The sequence below is a fragment of the Schistocerca serialis genome, chromosome 7 (genome assembly GCF_023864345.2).
Source record: "Schistocerca serialis cubense isolate TAMUIC-IGC-003099 chromosome 7, iqSchSeri2.2, whole genome shotgun sequence".
NCBI lineage: Eukaryota > Metazoa > Arthropoda > Insecta > Orthoptera > Acrididae > Schistocerca > Schistocerca serialis.
Genome location: NC_064644.1, coordinates 613,865,432 through 613,875,301, shown reverse-complemented (window position 1 = coordinate 613,875,301; position 9,870 = coordinate 613,865,432). Strand labels below are relative to the sequence as shown.

Here is a 9,870-nt window from a genome sequence, read left to right as displayed (position 1 = left end):
CCCACGAACATGTAACATACCGCACCTGTATCAATCAGTGGCTGAATGGGGCAGCGAAAGGAAGAGTGGCTAATGTACAGCATCGGGATCTCCCAGCTCTTGCATCTGTTAGAGCTGCTGCCACTCTGCTGATGAGATGCAAGAAAGTCAGTTATTCACTGATCCATCCATCCATCCATCAATTTAACTTCTTCAGTTAGTAGTATTGCCTCTGATGTATACTGTGTGGGAATTGTCTACAACAAAGAATTGGAGTGATGGACGACATAGGAGAAGATGCGCATAGAAACAGATGAAGAATGATCGTCAGAACAGGACACACAGACTGACTCCAGTTTAAATCTGTCGTAAGACAGATCCAGCAGCACTCCACATGTACAGTGAAACAGTCCTCTGCCAACCAGCTTTCAGAGGTTATTTAGGGTTACCTTTTCAGTATTTTGGCATAAGGGGTCTGCACTCTCCAGTAACTCATTTGAGAGTTATTGCATTCCATTTGCTTTCATGCCAGATTAGCTCAGTATCTGTATTGCACTACAAATATCACAACACTGCCAATGCTGAAGATGTGTGCTGCGCATTTTGTTTACTAACAACTCCTATCACATCCATTAACAGTACTCTCTGCTCACAACATAATGCCCACCTTACACTTCAACCTTGAGCTCACAACCTCCAGGGGACTCGCCGCTCTTTAGTGGGTTCATGCTCGGCTACCACAGGCTCCCAGCCTTTGCAGCATCTTTTCCCTTTCGTGCTGCATGTCTATCATGTTAGTATCATTTTTCCCTTTCCTTGGAGAACATGTCTGGTGTTTTTTTTTTTTTTTGGGAATGTTGCACACTGTCCATGGCTGACATACACAGTCTCACCACTGGTTTTCATGCCCATATTCCTTCCTTCATTCACCTTCTCTTATCATTCCTCCTCTTCAATATTTGAGGTTCCTCTTTGTCCTTCTTCCTCCCTTTGTCCACGCGAAGGCCAGTAAATGCATCTAAAATTTTGTAGGTGACTGGGTAACATGTAATTCCCAGCCTTGGGCCAACTGGTAATGTTTGCATGTACCACCTGGTGCAGGCCAGGCCCAGAGAGGGGCGATTGCCTGCACTGCTACCTTCCTAAATTGCTGATTGTTCACTCCTAAGTCACATGTACCAAACACCTGGCACAGGGACCGATCACCTAAGGCTGCTGTGTGCCCATTTGAAAGGGGCACCCAGTTGGAAGGAGCAAGCCATCAGACATGCTGGCAGTCCCCCCCAGGGGGTCCACAACTCTTTTGTGGACACGTGCGTAGCGAGCACGGGACCCCGAGCTAATGTGGCCCTCCTTCCTTTCCGGGCTGCATACCTTCCCTTCCCTTTCCACATCCCTCCCCGTCCCCCATCTTCGCCCCCCCCCCCTCACCTCTGGCTCTTTCCTTCCCTTTCTCCCCCTCTGGGAGTATGGTTTGGGCCTACGTCCGGAGACGGATGCTCGAAACTGTTCCAAATTCCTTGCTTTCTACACTTGCAAGTCCTCGTCCTTCCTCTGTCCTTCTCTTTTCCTTCCCTCTTTTCCTTCCCTCTTTTCCTTCCCTCTTTTCCTTCCCTCTTTTCCTTCCCTCTTTTCCTTCCCTCTTTTCCTTCCCTCTTTTCCTTCCCTCTTTTCCTTCCCTCTTTTCCTTCCCTCTTTTCCTTCCCTCTTTTCCTTCCCTCTTTTCCTTCCCTCTTTTCCTTCCCTCTTTTCCTTCCCTCTTTTCCTTCCCTCTTTTCCTTCCCTCTTTTCCTTCCCTCTTTTCCTTCCCTCTTTTCCTTCCCTCTTTTCCTTCCCTCTCTTCCTTCCCTCTCTTCCTTCCCTCTCTTCCTTCCCTCTCTTCCTTCCCTCTCTTCCTTCCCTCTCTTCCTTCCCTCTCTTCCTTCCCTCTCTTCCTTCCCTCTCTTCCTTCCCTCTCTTCCTTCCCTCTCTTCCTTCCCTCTCTTCCTTCCCTCTCTTCCTTCCCTCTCTTCCTTCCCTCTCTTCCTTCCCTCTCTTCCTTCCCTCTCTTCCTTCCCTCTCTTCCTTCCCTCTCTTCCTTCCCTCTCTTCCTTCCCTCTCTTCCTTCCCTCTCTTCCTTCCCTCTCTTCCTTCCCTCTCTTCCTTCCCTCTCTTCCTTCCCTCTCTTCCTTCCCTCTCTTCCTTCCCTCTCTTCCTTCCCTCTCTTCCTTCCCTCTCTTCCTTCCCTCTCTTCCTTCCCTCTCTTCCTTCCCTCTCTTCCTTCCCTCTCTTCCTTCCCTCTCTTCCTTCCCTCTCTTCCTTCCCTCTCTTCCTTCCCTCTCTTCCTTCCCTCTCTTCCTTCCCTCTCTTCCTTCCCTCTCTTCCTTCCCTCTCTTCCTTCCCTCTCTTCCTTCCCTCTCTTCCTTCCCTCTCTTCCTTCCCTCTCTTCCTTCCCTCTCTTCCTTCCCTCTCTTCCTTCCCTCTCTTCCTTCCCTCTCTTCCTTCCTCTCTTCCTTCCCTCTCTTCCTTCCCTCTCTTCCTTCCCTCTCTTCCTTCCCTCTCTTCCTTCCCTCTCTTCCTTCCCTCTCTTCCTTCCCTCTCTTCCTTCCCTCTCTTCCTTCCCTCTCTTCCTTCCCTCTCTTCCTTCCCTCTCTTCCTTCCCTCTCTTCCTTCCCTCTCTTCCTTCCCTCTCTTCCTTCCCTCTCTTCCTTCCCTCTCTTCCTTCCCTCTCTTCCTTCCCTCTCTTCCTTCCCTCTCTTCCTTCCCTCTCTTCCTTCCCTCTCTTCCTTCCCTCTCTTCCTTCCCTCTCTTCCTTCCCTCTCTTCCTTCCCTCTCTTCCTTCCCTCTCTTCCTTCCCTCTCTTCCTTCCCTCTCTTCCTTCCCTCTCTTCCTTCCCTCTCTTCCTTCCCTCTCTTCCTTCCCTCTCTTCCTTCCCTCTCTTCCTTCCCTCTCTTCCTTCCCTCTCTTCCTTCCCTCTCTTCCTTCCCTCTCTTCCTTCCCTCTCTTCCTTCCCTCTCTTCCTTCCCTCTCTTCCTTCCCTCTCTTCCTTCCCTCTCTTCCTTCCCTCTCTTCCTTCCCTCTCTTCCTTCCCTCTCTTCCTTCCCTCTCTTCCTTCCCTCTCTTCCTTCCCTCTCTTCCTTCCCTCTCTTCCTTCCCTCTCTTCCTTCCCTCTCTTCCTTCCCTCTCTTCCTTCCCTCTCTTCCTTCCCTCTCTTCCTTCCCTCTCTTCCTTCCCTCTCTTCCTTCCCTCTCTTCCTTCCCTCTCTTCCTTCCCTCTCTTCCTTCCCTCTCTTCCTTCCCTCTCTTCCTTCCCTCTCTTCCTTCCCTCTCTTCCTTCCCTCTCTTCCTTCCCTCTCTTCCTTCCCTCTCTTCCTTCCCTCTCTTCCTTCCCTCTCTTCCTTCCCTCTCTTCCTTCCCTCTCTTCCTTCCCTCTCTTCCTTCCCTCTCTTCCTTCCCTCTCTTCCTTCCCTCTCTTCCTTCCCTCTCTTCCTTCCCTCTCTTCCTTCCCTCTCTTCCTTCCCTCTCTTCCTTCCCTCTCTTCCTTCCCTCTCTTCCTTCCCTCTCTTCCTTCCCTCTCTTCCTTCCCTCTCTTCCTTCCCTCTCTTCCTTCCCTCTCTTCCTTCCCTCTCTTCCTTCCCTCTCTTCCTTCCCTCTCTTCCTTCCCTCTCTTCCTTCCCTCTCTTCCTTCCTTCCTCTCTTCCTTCCCTCTCTTCCTTCCCTCTCTTCCTTCCCTCTCTTCCTTCCCTCTCTTCCTTCCCTCTCTTCCTTCCCTCTCTTCCTTCCCTCTCTTCCTTCCCTCTCTTCCTTCCCTCTCTTCCTTCCCTCTCTTCCTTCCCTCTCTTCCTTCCCTCTCTTCCTTCCCTCTCTTCCTTCCCTCTCTTCCTTCCCTCTCTTCCTTCCCTCTCTTCCTTCCCTCTCTTCCTTCCCTCTCTTCCTTCCCTCTCTTCCTTCCCTCTCTTCCTTCCCTCTCTTCCTTCCCTCTCCTCCTCTCTTCCTTCCCTCTCTTCCTTCCCTCTCTTCCTTCCCTCTCTTCCTTCCCTCTCTTCCTTCCCTCTCTTCCTTCCCTCTCTTCCTTCCCTCTCTTCCTTCCCTCTCTTCCTTCCCTCTCTTCCTTCCCTCTCTTCCTTCCCTCTCTCTTCCTTCCCTCTCTTCCTTCCCTCTCTCCTTCCCTCTCTTCCTTCCCTCTCTTCCTTCCCTCTCTTCCTTCCCTCTCTTCCTTCCCTCTCTTCCTTCCCTCTCTTCCTTCCCTCTCTTCCTTCCCTCTCTTCCTTCCCTCTCTTCCTTCCCTCTCTTCCTTCCCTCTCTTCCTTCCCTCTCTTCCTTCCCTCTCTTCCTTCCCTCTCTTCCTTCCCTCTCTTCCTTCCCTCTCTTCCTTCCCTCTCTTCCTTCCCTCTCTTCCTTCCCTCTCTTCCTTCCCTCTCTTCCTTCCCTCTCTTCCTTCCCTCTCTTCCTTCCCTCTCTTCCTTCCCTCTCTTCCTTCCCTCTCTTCCTTCCCTCTCTTCCTTCCCTCTCTTCCTTCCCTCTCTTCCTTCCCTCTCTTCCTTCCCTCTCTTCCTTCCCTCTCTTCCTTCCCTCTCTTCCTTCCCTCTCTTCCTTCCCTCTCTTCCTTCCCTCTCTTCCTTCCCTCTCTTCCTTCCCTCTCTTCCTTCCCTCTCTTCCTTCCCTCTCTTCCTTCCCTCTCTTCCTTCCCTCTCTTCCTTCCCTCTCTTCCTTCCCTCTCTTCCTTCCCTCTCTTCCTTCCCTCTCTTCCTTCCCTCTCTTCCTTCCCTCTCTTCCTTCCCTCTCTTCCTTCCCTCTCTTCCTTCCCTCTCTTCCTTCCCTCTCTTCCTTCCCTCTCTTCCTTCCCTCTCTTCCTTCCCTCTCTTCCTTCCCTCTCTTCCTTCCCTCTCTTCCTTCCCTCTCTTCCTTCCCTCTCTTCCTTCCCTCTCTTCCTTCCCTCTCTTCCTTCCCTCTCTTCCTTCCCTCTCTTCCTTCCCTCTCTTCCTTCCCTCTCTTCCTTCCCTCTCTTCCTTCCCTCTCTTCCTTCCCTCTCTTCCTTCCCTCTCTTCCTTCCCTCTCTTCCTTCCCTCTCTTCCTTCCCTCTCTTCCTTCCCTCTCTTCCTTCCCTCTCTTCCTTCCCTCTCTTCCTTCCCTCTCTTCCTTCCCTCTCTTCCTTCCCTCTCTTCCTTCCCTCTCTTCCTTCCCTCTCTTCCTTCCCTCTCTTCCTTCCCTCTCTTCCTTCCCTCTCTTCCTTCCCTCTCTTCCTTCCCTCTCTTCCTTCCCTCTCTTCCTTCCCTCTCTTCCTTCCCTCTCTTCCTTCCCTCTCTTCCTTCCCTCTCTTCCTTCCCTCTCTTCCTTCCCTCTCTTCCTTCCCTCTCTTCCTTCCCTCTCTTCCTTCCCTCTCTTCCTTCCCTCTCTTCCTTCCCTCTCTTCCTTCCCTCTCTTCCTTCCCTCTCTTCCTTCCTCTCTTCCTTCCCTCTCTTCCTTCCTCTCTTCCTTCCCTCTCTTCCTTCCCTCTCTTCCTTCCCTCTCCTTCCCTCTCCCTCTCTTCCTTCCCTCTCTTCCTTCCCTCTCTTCCTTCCCTCTTTCCTTCCTCTCTTCCTTCCCTCTCTTCCTTCCCTCTCTTCCTTCCCTCTCTTCCTTCCCTCTCTTCCTTCCCTCTCTTCCTTCCCTCTCTTCCTTCACCTCTCTTCTTCCCTCTCTTCCTTCCCTCTCTTCCTTCCCTCTCTCTTCCCTCTCTTCTTCCCTCTCTTCCTTCCCTCTCTTCCTTCCCTCTCTCCTCCCTCTCTTCCTTCCCTCTCTTCCTTCCCTCTCTTCCTTCCCTCTCTTCCTTCCCTCTCTTCCTCCCTCTCTTCCTTCCTCTCTTCCTTCCCTCTCTTCCTTCCTCTCTCCTTCCCTCTCTTCCTTCCCTCTCTTCCTTCCCTCTCTTCTTCCCTCTCTTCCTTCCCTCTCTTCCTTCCCTCTCTCCTTTCCCTCTCTTCCTTCCCTCTCTTCCTTCCCTCTCTTCCTTCCTCTCTTCCTTCCTCTCTTCCTTCCCTCTCTTCCTTCCCTCTCTTCCTTCCTCTCTTTCCTTCCCTCTCTTCCTTCCCTCTCTTCCTTCCCTCTCTTCCTTCCCTCTCTTCCTTCCCTCTCTTCCTTCCCTCTCTTCCTTCCCTCTCTTCCTTCCCTCTCTTCCTTCCCTCTCTTCCTTCCCTCTCTTCCTTCCCTCTCTTCCTTCCTCTCTTCCTTCCCTCTCTTCCTTCCCTCTCTTCCTTCCTCTCTTCCTTCCCTCTCTTCCTTCCCTCTCTTCCTTCCTCTCTTCCTTCCCTCTCTTCCTTCCCTCTCTTCCTTCCCTCTCTTCCTTCCCTCTCTTCCTTCCCTCTCTTCCTTCCCTCTCTTCCTCCTCTCTTCCTTCCCTCTCTTCCTTCCCTCTCTTCCTTCCCTCTCTTCCTTCCCTCTCTTCCTTCCCTCTCTTCCTTCCCTCTCTTCCTTCCCTCTCTTCCTTCCCTCTCTTCCTTCCCTCTCTTCCTTCCCTCTCTTCCTTCCCTCTCTTCCTTCCTCTCTTCCTTCCCTCTCTTCCTCCCTCTCTTCCTTCCCTCTCTTCCTTCCCTCTCTTCCTTCCCTCTCTTCCTTCCCTCTCTTCTTCCCTCTCTTCCTTCCTCTCTTCCTTCCCTCTCTTCCTTCCCTCTCTTCCTCCCTCTCTTCCTTCCCTCTCTTCCTTCCCTCTCTTCCTTCCCTCTCTTCCTTCCCTCTCTTCCTTCCCTCTCTCCTTCCCTCTCTTCCTTCCCTCTCTTCCTTCCCTCTCTTCCTTCCCTCTCTCCTTCCCTCTCTCCTTCCCTCTCTTCCTTCCCTCTCTTCCTTCCCTCTCTTCCTTCCCTCTCTTCTTCCCTCTCTTCCTCCCTCTCTTCCTTCCCTCTCTTCCTTCCCTCTCTTCCTTCCCTCTCTTCCTTCCCTCTCTTCCTTCCCTCTCTTCCTTCCCTCTCTTCCTTCCCTCTCTTCCTTCCCTCTCTTCCTTCCCTCTCTTCCTTCCCTCTCTTCCTTCCCTCTCTTCCTTCCCTCTTTTCCTTCCCTCTTCTCCTTGCCCTTTTCTCCGCTGCGGCGTTCGAGACCCCCTCTTCTTTCCTTTCCTTTCCCTTTCTCTTTTTTCCTCCCTGTGCGTGTCTGACTGCCGTCCCACGCACTTCCGTGCGTAGCCAGTGATGGGGTAACGCGTAATTCCCTGCCCCGGGTAGACAGGTAGGACACGTACGTACCCCCTGGTAACGGCCAGGCCCAGGGAGGGGTGATTACCCGAGCTGATACCTTCCGAAAGTGCCGATTGGTCCCTCCGTCCGTTTGTCGGGAGGTGTGACCTGAGGTGTGAACAATCACCTAAGGTGGGTGCGCCATCGGAGACGCCGGTAATCATGGGGGATTTTTCCGCAATAGTTTCCTCACCTTCCACTATGTCTGCTCACAAACGTAAGTTCACTGAGTCTCAGCCACAGACGGTTCTTCCATCGTTGCCACAGTTCCTTGTTGTTTCTCGGTCTGACGAAGGTCACGTCTTTTCCACGGTCAACCCTTTCATCATTCAGAAAGGTGTCGACGCAATTGCGGGTCCTGTAAAGTCTTGTTCCAGATTACGGAATGGCACCCTGTTGTTAGAAACATAAAGTGCCCTCCAGGCTCAAAAATTGCTGCGTACTTCTCTGCTCCACACCTTCCCTGTCCGGGTGGAACCGCACCGTACCTTAAATTCCTCGCGTGGAGTCGTTTATACACGCTCCCTCGATGGATTGTCTGACGAAGAAATTCAGCACTACCTGTCTGACCAGGGCGTCACGGCTGTTCATCGGGTTATGAAAAGGGTTGACTCGAACACCATTCCAACCCGCACTGTCTTCTTGACATTTGACAAAGTTCAACTCCCATCAAAAATCAAAGCAGGCTATGAGATAATTTCCGTTCGCCCTTATGTCCCAAACCCTACGCGTTGCTATCGATGTCAGCGGTTCAACCCCCAGGGGGTCCACAACTCTTTCGTGGATACGTGCGTGGCGAGCACGGGGCCCCGAGCCATTGCAGCCTTCTTTCTCTCCCGGGCTGCATTTCCTTTCCCTTCCCCTCCTTTCCCCTCCATACCCCTTTCCCCTCGCCCTCTCCTCTCCCTCTATTGGTGTCCTTGCTTATGTTGGCCCCCGCTATCCTCCTGGTTCTGTTGGTTTTACACTCTGGCTTTGTTGCGTAATCATCTCCTCCTTTTGGCATTCCTTGGTCCCCCTCTGGGGTTTGACCTCCATTCCAAAATTTCTCTTCCGTAGTGTGAGCCATTTGGGGAAGAGCACCTTACCTAGTGTCTCCGACGTGTGCCCTCCTAGTATATTCCACCTTTTCTTCTACGTCGTTGTCTGATGCTAGGGTGCATAGCCAGCACGGTAGCCAGCCCGTGTGGTGGGGTCGCTATGTACCCTTTTGGTTGAGCCCCCTGAACACACAGGGATCACACTTCTGATACCTGAGCTGTGACCTCCTCATGCATGCCTTGGAGTGGTTGCTCGTCCTCCTGGAGCATCGGAACTCCCGGCAATGGCCGCCGTGCCAGACGGCCCTTGCTGTGGCTGGGTGGCGCCCGTGAGGAGAGCCCCTGATCGGAGTGGGTGGTATCAGGGCGGACACTATGCAGATGAAACGCATAAGGGTCCAAACCTCTGGCCGCTCTTCTGCGGCCGTCTCTCTGCGTGGTACTGATTCCTCAAGTGCTGCTTCTCTTGCCCCTTCGGCCTTCCCTTCCGTGGCTACCCCCTGGGAGGAGGGTCAGGCCCGTCGTCTAGGGGCAAAACCTTTCCCCCGTTATCTAGTTTGCACCAGGACTGATGGAGATACTTTCACCAGTGTCAAACCTTTATTCTTTGTGGAACACATTGAAGACAAGTTCGGCGAAGTGGACTCCCTGAGCAAGATGCGGTCGGGTTCATTACTGATAAAAACTGCTTCGGCTGCCCAATCTGCGGCCCTTCGTGCCTGTACCCATCTTGGCACAATTCCCGTGTCCATTACCCCTCACCAGTCTCTAAATATGGTACAAGGTGTGATTTTTCACAGAGACCTCATCCTTCAAACTGATGAGGAACTTCGGGACAATCTCGGACGGCGGGGTGTTCACTTTGTTCGGCGTGTTCAGAAGGGTCCTAAAGATAATCGTATTGATACTGGTGCCTTTATCCTGGCCTTTGAAGGGGATACCCTTCCTGAGAAAGTTAAGATTATGGTCTATCGCTGTGATGTGAAGCCGTACATCCCACCTCCTATGCGGTGTTTTAAGTGCTTGCGTTTTGGCCATATGTCTTCTCGCTGTACCCAGGACCCTCTCTGTGGTGACTGTGGACGTCCACTCCATGAGGGGAGTCCCTGTGTTCCCCCTCCTGTATGTGTAAATTGTCATGGTAGTCATTCTCCACGTTCAGCAGATTGCCCAGTCTATAAGAAAGAAAAAAAAGATACAGGAGTATAAGTCTCTTGATCGTTTAAGCTACACAGAGGCCCGTAAGAAATATGCACGACTGCACCCTGTGTCCATGACATCTAGTTACGCCTTGGTTACATCTTCATCCCTTCCTCCCCCTTCCTTACCCCCGTCCCGGACCCCTCTCCTTCCCCCCTCCCCTGCGGCTCCCACACCTTCTCCTCTGGGCGCCGCTCCCCCTCCCCAGCCGGAGAAGTGTCCCACTCCTTCGGCGTCTGCCGGTCAAGGGCGCCTCTCCCGGGATGCCCCTTCCCGGCACCTCCCAGGTCAAAGGTCTGCTGCAGCGCGGCGACCGCGAGAGCCGCGGTCTATCGGCCCCCAGGTCGCCAGGTCTCTTTCTGTTCCTGATCTTGCTGCAGCTGGCTCCATTATGCCACACAGCCCCCCTCGATCTCAGCCTGAAAAGAAGAAGAAACATAAGTCCCGGGACAAAGAGCCTCTGGTGTTACC

The 9,870-nt window shown here is 52.9% G+C and overlaps 1 protein-coding gene across 1 annotated transcript; it reads right to left on the bottom strand.

Moving 5' to 3' along the window:
• Nucleotides 1–6,104: 6,104 nt before the first annotated feature.
• Nucleotides 6,105–6,920, bottom strand: LOC126413296 (octapeptide-repeat protein T2-like; the record flags this gene model as incomplete). The annotated part of the gene is made up of 2 exons (XM_050083196.1): nt 6,105–6,353; nt 6,861–6,920. Coding segments are annotated over 2 exons (309 nt in total), but the record flags the coding sequence as incomplete, so codon positions are not given.
• Nucleotides 6,921–9,870: the final 2,950 nt, after the last annotated feature.